Source organism: Quercus robur, chromosome 3 (assembly GCF_932294415.1).
Source record: "Quercus robur chromosome 3, dhQueRobu3.1, whole genome shotgun sequence".
NCBI lineage: Eukaryota > Viridiplantae > Streptophyta > Magnoliopsida > Fagales > Fagaceae > Quercus > Quercus robur.
In genome coordinates, this window is record NC_065536.1 from 9033807 (window position 1) to 9055713 (window position 21907).

Here is a 21907-nt window from a genome sequence, read left to right on the forward strand (position 1 = left end):
GAATGACTTTTGCATGCTTTTGATCTCCAATTTCTGGAGGGTTGTGACAAACTTCAATCCATCAGGAATCGTCTTCAATCTAGGGCAACAGACAATTTCCAAATAATAGAGATTAGGCATGGCTCATTCCTCCACCCTCCACTCTAGTTAAAACAATTCAGAAAGGAAAAGAGATTGAAGCAGAGGAAATCCTCTTTCAGAACAAACCATATTCTTCCTTTTGAAAGCTTCACATAGAAGGCTGAGGATTTTTAAGTTGGGCAACTTCTCTAACGATGCCATTTGGTCTTCCTCAAGCCTAGTCTTGAATAAGGTCAACTTGGCAAGATTTTGAGAGAATTGGTGAGCTTCTAGAAGCTTCTTTTTTATGGAGTTAAATATATTTAGCTTTTCTACATTTGGACACCTTGATATTAGACTTATTAGTATTTGTATTACATCTTGGCCCGTCTATTAGTCCTCACTTTAAGAACCCAAAGACGGTTGAGTTGGAATGATGTGGGAATTTGGATGGTATTGGGTTGAACATTCACCAATGTCTGCAAATAACAAAGATTACCTAGTTCCAATTTACCATGTACATTATAATCGTAGGGTAAATAGAGATGCTTCAACTGTTTCATATACTTAAACACATTTGGCACTCTTGATGGTGTAATATCCGCAAATCCAATGTCTCCAAGCACCTTAAATTGCCAATAGATGATGGCACCTTATTTATGTTGCTATCTTTGAGAGATAAATATTTTAAGTGGATGAGACATCCAATGTCTTTGATTAATTTTCTGCTATGCTTTTCAAAAATTTTCAGATGTAGTACTCTAACCAACTTGAATTTCTTGAAACAAAACTCTTTAAAATAAGGTTCATCATGCCGATGAAGAAGGTGGAGAAGAGACCTGAGGTAAGGATATTCATTGAATTTAATTCCCTTGATAGAATTATCACCTGATTCTGGAATGATAGCAAGTTTTCGAACTTCACCAATTTGCACCTCACACTGTTTCATGGAAAGAATATTGGTCAAAAGCAAGATATCATATATCCACAATGAAGTTGCAAGCCTTGCAACTAATCCAAATCTTTATACCTATTTTCATGAATTATGATTCAAAATATAACCATTTAAATGCTAAGATAAATTCGTTCTTACATTAAACAAGCAGCTAGACTATAAACACTTAAACTCATCATACTGTCATAAACATGAAAAAAAAAAAGAAAAAAAAAAAAGATCAAGAAATACTCCAATTTGGACCCAAAAAAAAAAATTCCTAACTTTTGAGGAATTCATTTCAAAGGTCTGCTAAAGCAAATACTCGCTCACTATTAAGCAATTAAAAAAAATCATTATTTAAAGTAATTTTCGGTTTATAGCTAATCAAGAAAAACATGGAACATGAATTGGAAAAATGCATTCATCAACTTAAAGATTATTATGAATATAACAACTTTAAATCAGCAAAGCGAAACTTCGCAAACGTTTGGGATTTAGTCCTCTCATGGTGAAAAATGACAAAAGATAAATGCTTGTTTATTTAAAAGGAAAACAAGTAGGTAAACCACCATTTATACATATAGATTCTGCTATTTTTGTTGTCTTTTCACTTGAACACAATCTGTATCCAATAACATAAATTCTACATTATTTTTTTCCCAAGTATAACAGGGAATTCATTTTCTTTATCAAAAGAAAATGAAATCCTAATACAATACTAAAAATTAAAAAAAAAAATTCCTTTTTTGTTGAGAAAATTAAAAGAAGGAAAAATCAAAGAGAGAGACAGAGGAGCTTTATTGGAACCATGGCCACATTGGTGGAGCAGAACACGGTGGCTGCTACTTGTAGCCATGGAGATTGAGCATCAACTTCTCTCTTACCCGATTTTATCCAAACCCTAACCCTTACTTTCTCTGATCTGGGTTTGAAAAGCATCAAATTCTCACTTAAACACCCGATTCTCTCCAAACCCCAATCCTAACTCTCTCTCTAATCTGGGTCTAAAAAGGGTGCGTGTGTGGGGGTCAGGATCTCAGATGGTTACTGTTTACTTTTTTTCTTTGTTTTTGCTTATAGGTCTAAGTTGGGTATGCGGGAAGCGGTGACGACGGGGTTGAGGTGGAGAGTTTAGTGGAGGTGCAGTCGGGGTTGAGAGAATGGAGCGCTAGGGAGAGTGAGGGAGAAACTCGGTTGAAGTGAGAGAGAGGAGAGAAGAGTTTTAGTGAAGTTCAAATTGGGGATACTGAAATGAAAACAACAGAGAGCACACAGATTGCCAACCTGGACTACTGAGGTGTCAAAATAATGAGTCATTGGATTAAATGGAGAGCTGAGATTTGTGCTATTGCACAATACGGGATCTCAATCCGATATTTAACTGTGTCACTAACTTCATTGGAATTGTAGGATGAAGTGGAAGGATTACGTGTAACAAGAATGCTATATATCCAACGGGAAAGGGTCCTCCATCCAAAAAAAAAAATAAACAATTGCCTTTTTGTTTTAATGATTTAGTCAAACCTTTTAATAAAATAAGAAAAAAAAAAAAAGACAGAAAAGAATAAAACAAAACAAAAAAAATTAAAACTTAAAAAGCTCCAATGATTCCACATGCTCACAATTTTAGTAGTTTTTTTTTTTTTTTTACAAACAGAATTTAATAAGTTTGTAGTTTTGTTTATGTAGCATCCTTTAAGTAAATACTAACATAAATTATAAATAAAAGAGTAATTAATAATTGAAACAAGCCCTATGTGGATTGTATTAAGTTACATAATTCACATGAAAATGACAAAAGATGATTTCAATGATTCCATTTGGATTTCTAACCACCAAATACGTTTGGTTGAATAGAAGCTAAAATCAGATCATGCAAATCAAAGTTCGACACAATCTTTAACATAGCTAACATGATTTTACATATACACGGTTTATAAAAATTATGTAGTATCATGACATATATGTTAATTTACCAATGCATTAATTAATATTTTTCAAGAGAGACTTATAATTTAACTAGTTGACACTTCACCCTTTTGATAATATATCCAAGATTCAAATCCCCCCATTATAATTATCAAATTATCAAACAAATATATTAATATATGCTTAGTTAGTAAATGGCTATTGTTTCTTATTATTTACGAGTAATTAATAGGTATTCTCAAAGTACTGATTTCTTCACCTGGATACCATTTAAGAGGTTATATACTATCTTTCTTTTATGCACAGTTGGGTTTTAATTTACTATTTCTCTTAAATTTTTCCATCATTTTTCGCTGATTAAATAATTGACCCCTCAACAGTCAACATATTCATTTATCATTTCTCTTCAAGTTACATTTTGAACTAAATCATGCATGATGATCATAAAGTATATATAATTTTTTTTTCCCTTCTTGATATTAGTTTTTGATTCATTTATATGGTACTGGCTTCAATATGTAGCATTGCAAGAGCTGGGAATGCTTATCAACAGACAAGTTAATTTGTTTTAAACTCAAGTGAAATGAAGCAAAATATATGTATATTATTTCTGCCAAGTGAACCAAATGGGATGTGGTTTTCAGAGAAGATCCATTTAGGTAATATAGAAGTTTTAGTTTAAAAGAGATTTCGTCTATTTTGCTCTATGTGTTAATCCTATAAAACATTATACTGAGAGATTGAAAACTCCAACTATTTAATGTTGTGTTAATTTTGATTCTATTGTGTGATTCCTTAAATTATATTCAACCTTGAGTGGGGAAAATTTATGAGTGCTATTCTTATTAGAAGTTTGAGGCAAGCATATCAATTGTTTTTTTTTTGATACCAAAACAGGAAGATTACATAGAAGTTGGATTAAACCAGCAAAGTTTGATAGGCATCTGAGTTGCCTTTTTAGCTATATTACATAAGTATTTAACCAGCACATGGGATACTAAGATCATATGACAGAGGAGACCATTCTGTACAAGAAAATTCAGATCAGCAAGTCTTGTGTGGTTCTGCCAATCAGACGCTCTCCTAGTGTTGAAGATCTTGACCATACCTTTACTGTCACTTAGAAGCAAAACACGAGAAAAACCATGATGTTTAGCAGTAAGACAACCTTCCACCACAGCTTCAAGCAAAAGACCAAGTGCTGTATCAGCTAAACTACTATTAACACCAAAGAACACACAAACTCCTTGAAGATTAACAGCTTCATAAACAAAAGCACTCCTATTCTTCTTCCTGTCTCTAAACCCTGTAACTTTGATGATTAGTTGCCAGGATCCTGCTACGGATTGGACTGGAGACGGAGATTTTCTTGGGAGAAAAACTGAGTTGAATTGGTCTGAGAATGCATCCTTGTACCTGCAAGACATAGATTGTGCCATGAGAATTACTTGCATAGGATTAGGTGAAATCCCTTCATGAACAACTTTGTTTCTGTGATTCCAAATAATCCAAAGGGTTGTGAAAATGGCTTGTAAATAATTCATAGAAACAAGATCCTTGTTACTGTGATTAAGAATGACCCCAGTTAACCATTGCTGAATTGAAATGTTACTGAAATCTGAAGAGTGAATGGCCAAAGCATATCAATTGTTTGAGAAATGAGGGTGAGTCTTGAATTGGATTCTTAATATGCTTATAATTATTTATGTAGTACTAAGTTACAGATTTAATTAAACCTTCTTGAACTAATTATTTTTATGGGACTTCTCTATTCTCAATTTTCCTTATGCTTCTTAAGACTATTTTATTGGTTTTGGCATGTATAACTATAGATATCATTGATTAGCATATGGCTCAATTGTTAAGTTTGAAAATGTTTGGGTAGATAAAGTTATCATTGATTAGCATATTGGCTCAATTAGCAAAGGCACTCTCACAAAACCTAATCCCCAAATACTTTTTTTTTTTTTTTTTTGGATGAGAAATACGTGGATTTTATTAATAATAAGAACATAACAAAGCATCTTGAATCACAACGGATTCAATAAAAGATGGAGTTTCTTCTATCCAAGTTACAAAGTTATTTATGCCTTTGGCGTGGCGTGCCAAGCAGTGAGCTGGTGTGTTTCCGTGTCGCTTGACGTGCAGCATTTGGTGTTGTCTAAAGTGCTGTAACTTGGCATGGATACCCGTGATGATATTTTCAATACTGATGGGTATCTTTGACTTGTCCAAGAGAGCTCCAATAAGGACCGAATTATCTGACTCGAAAGTGACTTCTTGTAGGCCAATGTCCTTTGCAAAAGAGATGGCTATATCCATTGCTTTGGCTTTAGCTTCAAGTGGACCCAGTGGTAGCAGAAGTTGCGTGCTCAAAGCAGCAAGCACGTCACCCACATGGTCCCGGACAATGACTCCAATGCCGACCGACTTTGTGCTCTTGAAAATTGCTGCATCCATGTTGACTTTATAGAATGGGAACACAGGAGGGGTCCACCTAACTTGCTCTGCAAAACTGGGATTGCAGTACCGAAAGTGTGCAAGGTGGAAGTCATGTAGCATGGATCTGGCTTTGATGATGATGTCATGATTGGACTGCCGAGGGGAGCCAAGTCGAGTTTTGTTTCTATTATACCACATGCACCATGAGATCGTTATTATCAACTCAAGCATGTCCTTTCTTGCATGTTGAATGAAGATAAGGTGTCATAAAAGGTCCACGTACTCCCTAAAGCGCACACCTCTAGTGTCCAATGGTAGACCCGTAGCTGTCCATGTGTCATGAGCTTTGATGCACTCCTAGAACATGTGTCCACTAGTTTCCTCCCCCAGGCGGCAAGCTTCGCACGTGGCATCATCTAAAACCCCACAATGACAGAGATTGACTTTGGTAGGGAGTATATTGCGACAGGCCCTCCATGCAAAAATTTTAAGTTTTGGTGGGATGTTGAGACTCCATAGTGTGTGCCCGAACAAGTGTTGGGACTCATCATTGGAAGCTCTTGCCGCATGGGTATGATTTGATAATGAAAGGGTTAACTTATAGGCACTACGAACTGTGAAGGTGCCCCTTGGAGTGTATGCCCATACCAGTCGGTCAGTGGCTCGACTATGGCTGCGTGGCATGCTTAGGATCACATCGGAGTCATCGGGCATGAAAATCTGCTTGACCAGGTCACTCCGCCATTTGCTCGTAGGTTCATCCAACAGTGAATTGACCATTGCATCTCCAGGCAAGGTATTTGGTGGTGTTGTGGGGCGAAAAGAGGATTGTCGTGGGAGCCACCTGTCATGCCAAATCCGGGCAGAGTCACCGTTACCTATCTGCCATCTGCATCCTTCTCTAACCACACACTATGCTGCGATGAGGCTTCGCCATGCAAAGGATGGCTTGGGGCCTAACTCAGCCTGTAGAAAATCAATGTGTGGAAAGTATCGGGCTTTTAGAACACGGGACACCAGAGAGTGGGTGTTGGTTTGCAGTCGCCATCCTTGTTTGGCGAGGAGTGCCAAGTTGAAAGATTTGACATGACGAAATCCTAAGCCACCCATTTCCTTAGGAGTACAGACTTTGTCCCAAGATAGCCAAGCCATTTTATTTTTACTGTTGGATTGTCCCCACCAAAAAGCACGGATCATGCTAGTCATTTCATCACAGAGCGTATCCGGAAGCTTGAAGACACTCATAGTATAGGCTGGGATTGCTTGGGCCACCGCTTTAATGAGTGCTTCCTTCCCTGCTTGTGAGGGCATTTTTTCTTTCCAGCCAGACAACTTGTTATCAAGTCTCTCTTTTAGTGCCCAGAAGGTGTTCATTTTCGATCTACCCACCAAGGAAGGTAGTCCCAGGTATGTCTCATGTTGTTTTATGACCTCGGCTCCAAAACGTTGCTTGATGTCTTCCTGAATGTCCGGTGTGGTGTTGTGACTGAAGAATAAGGCAGTTTTGGCTCGGTTTATTTTTTGGCCAGAAGCTTGTTCATACGTGTCCAAGACTTGCTCAAGATGGGTGCATTCTTCCCTTGTGGCTTGGCAAAAAATGATGCTATCATCTGCAGAAAAGAGATGTGAGATCCGTGGGCCTTGTGGGCAGGCTACAACTCCATGAAGTGTGCCATTTGAAGTGGCTTGTTGGAGAAGAGATGAGAGTCCTTCTGCACAAAATAAGAAAAGGAAAGGGGAGATGGGGTCTCCTTGTCTCAAGCCCTTAGATGGGACAATGTGTCCACGGGGTCTGCCATTCAACCTGATTGAGTAAGTAACAGAAGTAACACATTGCATCATAAGGTTTACCCATCTACCATCAAAACCCATTTTTATCATTACATCTCTAAGGAAGCCCCATTCTACCCTGTCAAAAGCTTTACTCATATCAAGTTTCAAGGCCATCTCCCCATTTTTACCAGTCCTCTTTTGATTTAGATAATGCATAGTCTCAAAAGCAACAAGAATATTATCAGTAATAAGGCGTTCAGACATAAAAGCACTTTGATGTTCATTGATAATTTTGGGAGGAAACGTTTCAGTCTATTAGCAATGACTTTAGAGGCTAGCCCGGAGATGACATTGCTCAAGCTAATTGGCCTGTACTGTGTTATCTTAGAGGGATTTTTTATTTTTGGAATCAAAATAATATGAGTTTCATTAAACTTTGGGGGAATGATGCCTAGATTGAGAAAGTCAAGTACAACTTTTGTGACACACTCACCAGATAGAGACCAAAAGTGCTGGTAGAAGAGGGGTGGCATACCGTAAGGACCTGGGGATTTTTTTGGGTGCATCTGTTTGAGTGCTTTGTGGACCTCATCAGCTTGGAAAGGTTGGCATAAAAATCTATTCATGGAGTCAATGACCACTGGTTGGATGGCATCAATAACTGTAGATGTGTTAATGGGCCCGTTTGTTTTGAATATATTAGAAAAATAATCTAATATTATATTCTCCACAATTTGGCCATCTTCTTGCCACATGCCAGTATCATCAGTGAGGCCGTGGATGGTATTTCTTTGCCGCAGTTTGAGGCTTTCTGGTAGAAAAAAGATGTGTTGCGATCTCCATCAGTGATCCACATGTGTTTTGCCCTCAGGTGCCACATAGTGTTCTCAGCATCCAGCCAAGAGTTGAGTGATTTACGAACACTCTGTATCTGTTCGAAGTTGTGTTACGGGTTGTGTTCAAGGGCTTGTAGTTCCTTTTCCAACCGAGTGATCTGCCTTCCCACGTGGCCAAATTCTGTTTTGTTCCAATGAGCTAAATAGGCTTTGCAACTGTCAAGGCAGTTGGTGATGCGTACACCTACAGGCTTGTATAGACCCTTACTCCAAGCTTCCTAGACGACTTCAGCAAACTGAGGATCCCTTAGCCACATTGCCTCAAAGTGGAATGGACATTGGGTTCGATGTTGTGGGAGGTGTCTGTGGGGTTGCAAGTGTACTGCCAACATGGAGTGGTCATTGGTGGACATGGAGATATGGTGGACGGTGGCATTCGGGAAGAGAGTTTTCCATGAAGTTGTGGCTAATGCCCGGTCAAGGCGAATGTGGGTTCGACCTTTAACAGGGTGATTCCGAGACCAGGTATATGGAGGGCCAACAAATCCTAAGTCAATGAAGCCACTTGTATGAACGACAGAGCGAAAACGGTCCATCTGTCTGGTAGGGCATAAGGAGTCGCCACTCTTTTCCGTGCGACTGACAATTTCATTATAATCGCCAATGCAAAGCCAGGGAAGGTCGGTGGAGTGCCGCAAAGATTCAAGCAAAGTCCACGTTTCCTCACGTTTGCATGTTTCGAGGTGGCCGTAAAAACCGGTAATTCTCCACTTTGTACCTGTATTGTCACAAATTATATGGGCATCAATAAACCATCGGGAGAAATTTTGGACGTGTACCTGAGTTCCGGGTTTCCATAAAAGAGCATGACCTCCACTGAGGCTAGTACTTGAGACTATGAGACCTTGGTTGTAAACCCATTCTTGCTTCATGTCGTATAGTTGCTCTGTGGTGAGCTTTGTCTCCATCAGGAAGACACAAATGGGATCTTTTTGCTGCATTGCTCTCTTAAGAGTTTTGACTGTTCGGAGGTTCCCAAGCCCCTGACAGTTCCAACTTAAAATACTCATTGTTCTCGGCGGTGCTGCCTAGCAGCCACCGCCGATCCCAGGTTTTCAGCCATGAGTTTCCCCAAAGCTTTTGTTTCATCCTCCAAGGTCCTGTGTTTTTTTTGAATGAAAATGGCGCTCTGAGTATCAAGAACCTGACTTTTACGTTTTGGGCCCAGTATGGGTTCATTTGAGGTTTCCATTGCATGGGGGGTGGGAGGGCCAATCCTACGCCACGTTGCAAGTTTTGGGCCCACAGTTGGTATGGTGTTGAGGTGAGTGGAGGTGTTGGTGTCGTGTTGTGAGTCAGGGGATTTCGGCGCAATGATTGTGTGTTGGCCGTACTGGGGGAAGGTTTCCTCAAAGTTGGAGCTTTCCTTGTGTGGTATAGTTGACTTGGGAGTATTTGAGAGGGCATGAGTTTTGGGTTTAGGGTCTTATGCCAGCTGTGTTGTTGGGGTCATGGAGTTTTGATTTGGAGAGGAGTTTAATGCATGGACAATGTTCGTGATGTGTGCAAGGAAAAGATCAGGGCCAGATAATATTTTCGTATTTGTAGGCATCGATTTTTGGGGTGTAGCATGATTCACGGGTGGTATTGATGATGGTGTAGCATGATTCTCGGGTGGTATTGATGATGGTGTTTGTTGCGATGGGACAGCCGTTATGGTTGACGAAGGTAACGGTTTTGTTTGTGGTGAGGGTGTAGGGTAGAGGTTTGAAGGAGGCGGTGGGGTGTAGGAGGTTCTACTATTCACTACCTGAGGTTGTTGTATGTTGGTGGTGTTGGCCCTCAACCAAGGACCGTATTGCTGATCATCCTTATTCGAGGTGCCGTTACTATCAAGCCAGACTTTACAGTCCTTCTCGTCGTGGTTTAATAAGCCACACCAGTAGCAAAAAATCGGCATCTTTTCATATTGGACTGAACTCCACAGAGATTCAGAGTTTCCCATGTCCACAAAACGGCCACGTGGGAGGGGCTGGCGTATATCGAGAGTGACATGAACTCTGATATATTTTCCTCGGCATTCGCCACTCAGAGAGGTATCAACCTGTTCAACTCTACCCAAGGTTCGTTCGATGGCCTTTGCGTTGGCTTTGTTCGTGCATGTGATGGGTAGGTTGTGTAGTTGGATCCAGAATGTAGCATAGTCAAAGGTGGCGGCTTCCACTGATTCATGCTCCATAGGCTTATAGAGACCAATATGGTACTTGTCAAAAGACCATGGTTGCTGCGCCAGGATCTTGAGAGTATCGGCCTCATCAGAGAAGAGGAGTAAAACCGTGTTGGATCCAAGGTCACGGATCTCGAACTCCTGGATAGAACGCCACATGCTTCTAAGTGTTCTTGATAGTGCCTCGATGTTGACTTGGCGCTTGGTGAAGAGTTTTGCAATAAGAATTCTGGTGTTGTCTTCTGTGGTTGGTGCTAGTGGGACCGTTTGACTCTCTTGTGTGTTGAGCGACAAACGGGCCCACTTGCCAGCCAGGTCGTCCATGGTGGGAGTGTAGAGATTGTGAGGAGAAAGGATAAGAAGGAAAAGGACGGGTCAATGGTGTGGTATGAGTGCAGAGAGTGTAAGGAAAGATGGTGAGAAGGAAGTATAGGATGGGGTGGGATCGGTTTTCCACCAGAGAGGGGAAATAGGGCCTATCCAATGATAGGTACTAGGGTTTCACCATCAAGAGCACCGTCCAGAGACAGCACTAGCAAGAGATAAAAAAAAAATAATAATTAAAAAAAAATAGAGAACACCCTATATATTGTATTTGAACTTTAATATTGGGTCATGGTGTACCAATACCAAAACCTAGTTGAACTTGGTGTCTAGAGCATTGTAACCCAATCAGTTGGTACTGATGATATAATCTCCAAAATATTTAAGATTCAAATCATTTAACTCGTTATACCTATCTAACTATCAAAAAGTTGAACTTGGTTTTTACCTATAATTGGAGCCATAGGCTCTATCCATTTATTTGCTTAACTCAAAATTTCTTCTTTTTTTTTTTTTTGGTCAAGAATTTAAACAAAGTTTTGAATCAATCCACTAAAAATAAAATATTTTCAAAATACCACATTGATACAACATGTTGCCTTTTCTATTCACTCCTTTGAGGATCGGTCACGGTCTTACAAGCTACAAGTCCTTAATTCATGTGCACGAAGCCAACACCAAGTGGGGACTTGGTTTCCGAATAGCACTAGAATTAATTAGACAAAAGTCACCTTAACAATATTCAAAATGACAAAGACTCGTGTAATAAATTATGTTCCCTCAACGGTTTTGTTTGTTTGTTCAAATTAAGTTGATTTTAACTTGCTTTGATCGATGGGTAAGCTCCAGGCTATATACGGTCAATTAATTACTTTTCATAACGGATTCTTCAATTTAAAATTGATACTTAATTTGACTAACCTCTGTTATCCGTATCCCACCCATTATTTCTACTATTCAATGAATGAAGTCGTTTTATAACCTTAAAAAAACACAAATAAAATAGTATTAGTTTCCGCACAACAATGATCGGTAGTTATCTTATTTAGGTTTGACATTTAATTTCTTTTTTGATTGCGGTGAGTATCTAGGGTTAGACTCATATGCATCAGCAAATGACTAACGACGATCAATTGTAGTCGTTGAACTGAGTGTACGTAGCAAGAATGACAATTTCGTACAGTACCGGCCGGTACTACCAGTATTTTTCATTCTGATAGGTCGGCCGGTATAGAAACGTAGTGATTTCGTTCCGGATTAAATACTAGTCATACCGGGATCATTTCGGCTGTACCGGGGTAAATATCGGATTTCGGCCGGTACTGAACTTGACCCAAAAATGCCATCTGATCTATTGGTTTTCTTCTCTTCATGCCAGATAGGCTCTCTCCAGCTCTTTGCCCTTTACGCCATTGATTTTTCCGACTTAACACTAGGACGATATTGCTGACTAGAGGTGAATGGTGGCACCTTCGATTCATTGACGTTGCGAAATGGGCCTTAAAGCTTAGAGTAATAGATAGAGAAAGAGAGGTTGAAACTAAAAGCTTTAACTTGAACACAGAGAAAGAGAGAGTGCGTTTTGAGATCTGAAAATGTGAAGTGGGAAGTATACAAGCAATAACGTGTGAACATAGAAAAACTTGATAAACTTTGGAAGTTGTGATAACAGGTTGGCTCTTCTTCTTTTTTCCTCAGTTTTTGTGAGTTCCAACGGTAGAATAGGAAGCTTTTTAAATTTTTATTTTTTGGGTTTACCATTACCACCCACAAGCAGTATCTCATATCTCATTTTTACCCACAAGCTTTTCTAATATTATAATATTTTTGTACTAACAGTAAATCCGAAACGATACACCAATATCGACCGGTATCTGAAATACATCGTACCGGTAGCCAAACCGGTACAGCCTCCAGTACGGTATTGACTCCCTTGATACGTAGCTGCCTTTGCAACAGTCATAGGATAGGAACCTCCTCCTACCTCGTCGGAATTGAGGGAATACAAGAAACCTATTGGTCATATTCCAACTTGATCAGAGTTGAGATGGCAAAGAGATAAGCTTTCCAAGTTCAAGTGACATCATCATGCACATCAAATCCCAGTGAACTCATGACCAAATATTAATTTGAAAAAGACACAAGAAAAAAGGGAGCTTAGGTATTTTTCTTGGGAATAAAGTGGAACTGACAGATGATTTTTATTCTAGAATTTGGGTCATACCAGATGGTCAATGTGTATTGCGTGCAAATTAATTCTATCCAAACAAAGCAGCTCAACTCAAGTCCAAGCAAGTATTCTTTTTTTATTAAACACAACCAAAGTTTAGTGGTACCATGGTAAAAAGTAAAAACAAGATTTTTCTTTGCTCTTTTTTACCCTTAAAATCTAGTGCAAGATATCCACCATTGTTCCGCCGGAGCTCAGCCAACATTAAAAAAAAAAAAAAACTTGAAGACCCTTTTCTTCACCCATCAACCAAGATCACCACGTTCCACACTCCCACCCAAAAACCTAGTGCAAATCCAATATATATATAACAACTTAATTTGTCCAAACTTACAAGTTTTTAATCTCTCCTTAAACCAAACCACATTTGTCACATTTATTTTTGAAACTATAGAAGCTACAAATTACAGAAAGAAATACCAGCAATGGTAGTGGTGGTGCACGGCAACGGTGGATATTGGAGTTTTTATTTTTTCTTTTCCAGCAGTGATAGTATTTTTAATGTGTATTACCTAATTTTCCACTTAAAAATGCTAGAAGAGTTATAATTGAAGGGTATAGATATGAGGTTTTACACAGAATGCATGCTTATAAAATTTGAACCCTAAAGTTAAATCTAAATTGATAGCAATTACCACAACAACAACAAAAGGAAAAGGAAAACAAATCCCTAGAATCAAGCCAACAAAAGTCAATAATAAACATATAAGAAAAAATTAGAAAAATCAAGCACTTGTTAGAAAAATCAAGTATTTTAATGTGACATTAAGGTAATGTGCATCACATCAAGAACACATTACGATGAACCAAACGTTTTGTAAGCGATTAAACAAAAGTTATGTTTAATATGAAGTTACCTATTCACTACAAGAAAAAGGGCTATTGCGGCGGTCCAGAACCGCCGCTAAAGCCCCAAAAAGGGCCGCTAAAGGTACATTCGACCTATAGCGGCGGGTGCTATTGCGGCGTGAGTAAAACTAAAGGAATGTCTCGTAACCAGGAGCATGTCCCAGGCAAATGAAGAGGCACCGGCATTGATGAAGGACAATGCTTGGCAAGCCATGACATAGGCCTGACGTCACCAAAACCCTCCTCTCCGTCCAAGGGGCCGGATATCAGGATTTTGAGGGGCTATTGTGGGGCCAGAGAACTTGTGACCCCGGCCCACTTTACGTTAGGGCCCGAGGCTCGAGCCGAGGAGAGACATTGCCGAGGACATACAACGAAAGTCCAAATGGCCTAGAGATATAGCCGAGGACGATTCTGTCCTCGGCATCCCAAAGCGCTCCTAGAAGAAAGGGCGAGTACGGTATAGGAACAGTTCATGGAAAAGCTAAACACCTCTGCATTGATGGGGAAAGGACCCCTGAACAGTGTGGCGACAAAGGACAAGGGAAAGACTACCATTACTGCAATTAAGTACTCTGCGCTTGACAGAGCAATACTTTTCAGTTTTTACAACCACTCCCAATCACTTTGGGTATGGGCTGATAGGACAAGTATCAGCCTTAGAAAGCTGAACCTACACGTGGACATTGGAGGGAGGGTAAAGGCTAGTAGAAAAAGGAGAAAGAAGCAATCTAGGAGGAAAAAAAGGACCAAGAACTAGAGCCTCCTAGGTCGTGCCGAGGAGAAAGCCTTCTTGGGCAAGCACGGTTCACCCTTGTGCGATTATCATGAACACCATGACTAACCACTGTCCGGTGACCAAGGCCTAGCCTTTTAGCCCACTCTCTACAAATTTATTATTTGGGCCTTTAGCATTCGAACCCAATAAACCAGTTTGGGGTCGTTACAAATTGAGCCCTTACAATCCTAAAGATTAATACATTATGCCACGTTCCTCTCTAGTCTTCTCCATCTGAAACCTCCATATTAGGTTTGGGTGAAGTTAAAACTTTGTAATTTCTATATGGAAGGTTGTAATATTGTTGGGTATGAAAATAGAAGTATGGTTGTGTTTGTAATTTCTGTTCCGAAGGTTGTTAAATATTTGATTGTTGGTTAATGGTTATAAAATAGAAGTATGGGTTTGTGATTTGTAATTTCTTTTGGATGTTATATTTGAGAGACAGGATATACAGTACTTCAGCTTCTCTAAGCTCTGTAAAATTCATCTTTGTAATTTGTGTTTTGACCTTTGAAGAAAACTTATTTTCTAGGGTTTGTACACAATTTATTCTTTTTCTAATTTAATTAATTAGAAAGAGTTTCACACAATTTATTCATTCTGTTTATTTTGGATATTCTCAAAAAAATTTCTGGGTATTGAATCCCTGATACGTTTAGAGGGGAATGATGCTAATAATTTCATATGGAAGAGATATTGGACTTGTTGGTTTGAGATGCTAGGGGATTTGTTTTCCTTTTTTTTTTTAATAATCATTTTCCTTTTCCTTTATGTAATACAATTTTGAGGTTTTTGTGAGTTAAATCTTTTTGTGGGGGTGGGGGGTAATAGTTGTCAATTTAGGATTTAATTTTAGGTTTTAAATTCTGTAAGGATTAATCTTTGTAAAACCTTATATCTATATATACCCTCCAATTATAAATCATAATTTTTTAAACTGAAAAAGTAGGTAATACCACATCAAACATGATCCTAATTCCTATTTTAGCCCAACTAATCTTTGGTGAAACAAGATTCCAATAAGGAAAAAAAAAAAAAAAAAAAAAAAACCGGATGCAGGATATATATCCACCCTTGCGTGCACCAACACTACCACTGCTGGCATTTCTTTCTGTAATTTGTAGCTTCTATATTATTAAAAATAAATATTGTGACATATGTGATTTGGTTTAGGGCTATTAATTGAAAGCTTGTCAGTTTGGACAAATTAAGTAGTTATTTTGGATTTGCACTGATTTTGGGGTTGGGAGTGTGAAACTTGGCGATCATGGTTGATGGGTAAAAGAAAAGGGTCTTCAGGTTTCTTATGTTGGTTAATTATAAATGTAAAAATACCAAGCACAAATGTGTAGCAATGGGCATGCCGACGAAAGTGGTAACCTGGTGGAAAGATGGTGGATATTTTGCTCTAGATTTTAGGACCCAAAAAAAAAGAGAGAGAAATCTTGCTTTACCATGATTAAAATTACTGGAGTATTTGGTACGCTATGATATGCCCATGATATATTTTTGATGTGATGCACATTATCTTAATGTCACATTAAGGTGTTTGTCATAAGTAATATAAGATCACCTCTATTTATGAAAGTGATGTAATATATTTTGTAATATTAGATTACGGTAATGTTAGAAAAAATTAAATGAATCAAGCATTTTAATGTAACATTAAGGTAATGTGCATCACATCAAGGACACATCACGGTGAACTAAACGTCCTGTAAGCAACTAAATGAAGGTTGTGTTTAATATGAATTAAGTTACCTATTCTTTGATTTGTAAAAGAATCTGATTTGGAGAAAATAGAATTGTAAGTGGAATTTGTAATGGATAATTATAGGTTTATATTGTCTTAGTAATAAAAATCTTATATTGTAGACTAAACAAATATGTACAATATTGTACACATTTGTTTTGTCTATAGTGTAAATTTTATATTGCTAATACAATGTAAATTAAGATTTTTTTTTCATTTGCAAGTGTAATTAGATTTTAGAAAGAATAGTAGAGTTTAAGTCCTTATTAATCCCAAAAAAAATTAAAATTCTTATCTTTATTTATTTTTAATACAAGATATAAATTCTATTCTAACCTAATCTAAATGTGTATATGTGTGTAAAATTTCCTATTGGAGACTTGAACTTTGGCCTCTATCTAGTTCCACTCTATAAGAATTTTATACTTATGAAGTGATCATCACATCAAAGGTGCACAATAATTTATCTTTATCTAAATGACTTGACATTCATTGGCCGCCCTAGACGTGACATAATTTGGGACTTTTCTACTAATTTGGATTTTGGACTTGCCGAGTTTAGGTAATATACTAATACTGTCCACAAAAGTAAGAAATAGACTATATGTGCCGACCAAGAAGCTAAAAAAAAAAAATGCTAGCATAAGCTTGGACTGTTGAGCTCTTACCAGTTTTTGGATAGAATCTACACGCAACGCAATACATGACTGTTAGGTACGTAACACCTTTTCTGCCATATATATATATATATATATATATATATATATATATATATGCATAAAGTCTCTATATATTTGAACTCACAAGGAAAGACCTAGTTTTATTTTTTTTTCAAATTAGTAGTTGGTACGTTCAGGGATTTGATGATGTCCCATGATGCTCTAGAACTTGGTAGCGTGGGGCTTATCTTTGCCATCTTAACTCTCAACTCTCAAGTTGTACCTTGTAATATGTTTCTTTTGTTATTTTGGATATGGTTCGCTATTCATTACCAACAGCTAGCTTACCAACAGAACCGTGGAAAGGAAGTAAGGAACATAATTCGTTACGAGTCTTTGTCATATATATATTGATTGTAATTAATCCTTTCATGCTACATATTTGAAGGAATTTCATGACATGATCAGGGTTGAAACAAACCCTCTCTTGTCCACTCGTACGTCTTCCTTTCCCTTTGAATGATACAACTACTGGCATTGGTACTCGATCGTAGGTACAAATTCCTCCTCATAGCTCACAATACGTACCCTGTTAATACCAAGATCACATCTTTATTACACTACCCAGGAAAAAAAAAAAGTGGACTTTTGTATTGTTTAGTTTGCACTTTGCAGCATTTGTGAAAAAAGCTTCAATAAATAGTGATATTGTAAAGATTTCATAAAAAAACACTACTAAAATAATAACGCTACAGCGGCAAAGAAGGTGAACACTGCTAATTTATTTAGATTTTGAAGAGGTTCTATATGTGTTTCTACAAAAATGCTACAATAAAATATTTTTTTAGGCACCTGAATTCCAAAATGTTAAAAAACTCCTACCAAAATTTTCCAATCCCCCCAAAACCAATAAAAGCTCCAAAATTTTCCAATCCCACATTCAAATTAAATAAATAAATAAAAAAAGAAAAAAAAAGAAAAGAAAAAGAAGTCTAATCCATAATTTCACTTTCCCCAGTATTCAACCCCAACCCCATTTATCACCAAAGATTCTCTCATGCTCTTATGAACCCACAAACACCACGCACCACCACCGTTGCCCACCCCCACTGTTACTCCATGCATGTCTCCCCACATCACCTCTGTCCCCAAGAAGAGAGACTACATCGGCCTTGACTTCTCCCTTCCCTCCTTGTCCTCTCTCTCTCTCTCTCTCTCTCTCTCTCTCTCTCCTATTGATTAATTATGAATTTTATTTGATATAAAATAATTCTTTGTATTTACTTGAACATGGCATACAACACATATAAGGGAGACAACAAGCACTATGATGGTCTATCACCCTCTCTCTCCCTATATTTTGTGGTTTTAAAATTTGTTGAATGGGGTAAAGTTTTATTTATTTATTTATCTATGAATAATTGGGGAATTTTTTGTGTTTTTGGAAGTAAGTTTTGTGAGGGATTTGTGTTTATTGATTTTATTTTGTATGTAGTTTTTGTGTTGTAAATTAGGATTCAATTTTTTTAAAATAGTGTGTTATTTGAAGTAAATCGCTAGTTCTTTACATGTATTTGGGCTTGGTTGTTTGTTAGTATTCTAATTTTGATAATTTTGAATTGTATATGCTAAGGGTTTAGTAGAATACAATTCATGTTGAATTAATGCTTGTATCTAGGTATCAGTTTATACTAGTTCACAAGACAATCTCGTGGGTTAATGACCTAGTATTAAAATCTTTTTACATGCTAAAGGTAGGACTCTTTCATATATTTCATGATTTATGTTGGGTTTGTTGTGCAATGTAGTGATTATAAATTTTGTAAATGACATTACTAATTTTTATTATTGTAATTTGTATTGTAGGTGAGAAATAAGTAGTAGTTTTGTGCAACAATCATTCGGCATGAGACAAAAATCATTATTCTGTAACGAAGTTGATAAATTGAAGAGAATGTAAATTTTATTGTTAGATTCTGCAACATTGATATATGTACTTATAATGTATTAGCGAAACTTGGTGTGTAATCACATTACTTGAATAAATGACTCTTTTTTTTTTTTTTTCCATGTATACTCTTTAATATTTAGAACATTGTGTATTTGCAATTTAAATATGAGCTATATAGTTGTGGGGCCAGAGAATTAGTGACCCCGGCCTACTTTACATTAGGGCCCAAGGCCCGAGCTGAGGAGAGGCATTGCCAATGACATACAATGAAAGTCCAAATAGCCTTGAGACATAGCCGAGAATGATTTTGTTCTCGGCATCCCCAAAGCACTCCTAAAAAAAGGGCAAGAACGGTATAGGAACAGTTTAGGGAAAAGTCGAACACATCTGCATTGATGGAGAAAGGACCCCCGGATGATATGGCGACAAAGGACAAAGGAAAGGCTGCCATTACTGCAATTAAATACTCTGCGCCTGATAGAGCAATGCTATTCAGCTTTTACAACCACCTCCAACCACTTTGGGTATAGGCTGATGGGACAAGTATTAGCCCTGGAACGCTGAACCTATAAGTGGACGTTGGAAGAAGGGTAAAGGCTAGTATAAAAAGGAAAGATAAGCAATTCAGGAAAAAGGGGGGACAAATCGTCTCCCAGACCATAAAACCCTAAAAAAGAAGAATAATCAGAACATTAAGCTCCTCGGACGAGGTCTAAGGACCGGAGCTACTCAGGTCGTATCGGAAGAAGGTCTTGCTAGACACGCCAAGTTCACCCTCGTGTAAATTTCCATAGAAACCACGACTAACAGCTGTCCGGTGACCAAGACCTAGCCTTTCAAACCCACGCTCTACAAATTATATTGTTTAGGCCTTTAACGTACGAACCAAATACCACCTTGGGGTCGTTACAAATTGAGTCCTTACAATTGCCGCCGTCTGTGGGAAAGGCTTGTGCGTTGGCCCAAGCGGTGGATTGAGAAAGTCCCTCCATCACTTCCAGCAGCCCGTTGTTGTACCCCAACATAAAGTTCCACTAGAGGCTACGCTTCGAAGCGTTAGTAGCGCGGGCGGTTCTAGGAGCTTCCAACGTCAGATCAACGTCCCATACCTTGGCCGAGGGGCTAATCCCCCCAAACTTAAAGAAATTCTAGATTTTGGAAAGAACCAAGGTATTGTATGATCATCGGACTCAAACCTATGGGGAAACCAACTACTTAAAGAAAAATCTAAGTTTTGGACAGAACCAAGGTATTGCATGGTTCTCGGACTCAAACCTATGGGGAAACCAACTACTTAAAGAAAAATCTAAGTTTTGGACAGAACCAAGGTATTGCATGGTCCTCGGACTCAAACCTATGGGAAAACCAACTACTTAAAGAAAAATCTAAGTTTTGGACAGAACCAAGGTATTGCATGGTCCTCGAAATCAAACCTATGGGGAAACCAACTACTTAAAGAAATTCTAGGTTTTGGACAGAACCAAGGTATTGCATGGTCCTCGGACTCAAACCTATGGGGAAACCAACTACTTAAAGAAAAATCTAAGTTTTGGACAGAACCAAGGTATTGCATGGTCCTCGAACTCAAACCTATGGGGAAACCAACTACTTAAAGAAAAATCTAAGTTTTGGACAGAACCAAGGTATTGCATGGTCCTCAGACTCAAACCTATGGGAAAACCAACTACTTAAAGAAATTCTAGGTTTTGGACAGAACCAAGGTATTGTATGGTCCTCGGACTCAAACCTATAGGAAAACCAACTACTTAAAGAAAAATCTAAGTTTTGGATAAAACCAATGTATTGCATGGTCCTCGGACTCAAACCTATGGGGAAACCAACTACTTAAAGAAAAATCTAAGTTTTGGACAGAACCAAGGTATTGCATGGTCCTCGGACTCAAACCTATGAGGAAACTAACTACTTAAAGAAATTCTAAGTTTTGGACAAAACCAAGGTATTGTATGGTCCTCGGACTCAAACCTATGGGGAAACCAACTACTTAAAGAAAAATCTAAGTTTTGGACAGAACCAAGGTATTGCATGGTCCTCGGACTCAAACCTATAGGGAAACCAACTACTTAAAGAAATTCTAGGTTTTGGACAGAACCAAGGTATTGTATGGTCCTCAGACTCAAACCTATAGGGAAACCAACTACTTAAAGAAATTCTAAGTTTTGGACAGAACCAAGATATTGTATGGTCCTCGGACTCAAACTTATGGGGAAACCAACTACTTAAAGAAAAATCTAAGTTTTGGACAAAACCAAGGTATTGCATGGTCCTCGGACTCAAACCTATGGGGAAACCAACTACTTAAAGAAATTCTAAGTTTTAGACAGAACCAAGATATTGTATGGTCCTCGGACTCAAACTTATGGGGAAACCAACTACTTAAAGAAAAATCTAAGTTTTAGACAGAACCAAGGTATTGCATAGTCCTCGGACTCAAACCTTTGGGGAAACCAATTACTTAAAGAAATTCTAGGTTTTGGATAGAACCAAGATATTGTATGGTCCTCGGATTCAAACCTATGGGGAAACCAACTACTTAAAGCAAAATCTAAATTTTGGACAGAACCAAGGTATTGCATGATCCTCGGACTCAAACCTATGGGGAGATTAGTCATTGGAAAATGATTAAGTCTTAGACAGAATGGAAATCTCGTCCTGTCCTTGGATTCCCAGATCTAAGGAAACTAATGTAAACAAGTATTTAGGCCCGGTACAGTCATACCTCGGTCCTCGGACCGGATACCAAAAATGGTTAAGGCCATGAGTGTTGTTAGGAACGTGGTAAAGCACCCCAATACACAGCGACCATCTCGGATAGTTCATTTTGGGTTACCCATCCTCGGATGATCGCCTCATACGCAATACAGAACGTTCAGCTGTTATCTTGGTTAGTCTTATATGTATAACCTTTTTCATGTCGGCATTATTGTGTCTATTAGTCTCAGTAAGTTCAAAATAATAGTTTTTTCTTAACAGGGGGTTCGGCCCTAAGTATCGTTCAGAAAAAAAAAAAAAAAAAAAAATATATATATATATATATATATATATATATAGCACATCCATTCAAAGTATAACTATTTCAGGAAAAAAAAAATACTTAGAATAAGATAAAGTCGTCTTTTATTAATACAAAAAAATAGT

At 38.0% G+C, this 21907-nt stretch overlaps 2 protein-coding genes across 2 annotated transcripts; both read right to left on the reverse strand.

Moving 5' to 3' along the window:
- Window positions 1-8255: 8255 nt before the first annotated feature.
- On the reverse strand, window positions 8256-9047 carry LOC126719196 (uncharacterized). The gene has a single exon (XM_050421777.1). The coding sequence runs from the start codon at window positions 9045-9047 to the stop codon at window positions 8256-8258; it is 792 nt and encodes a 263-aa protein (XP_050277734.1).
- A 416-nt stretch (window positions 9048-9463) lies between these two features.
- LOC126719197 (uncharacterized protein At4g02000-like) lies at window positions 9464-10528 on the reverse strand. Its single transcript, XM_050421778.1, has one exon. The coding sequence runs from the start codon at window positions 10526-10528 to the stop codon at window positions 9464-9466; it is 1065 nt and encodes a 354-aa protein (XP_050277735.1).
- Window positions 10529-21907: the final 11379 nt, after the last annotated feature.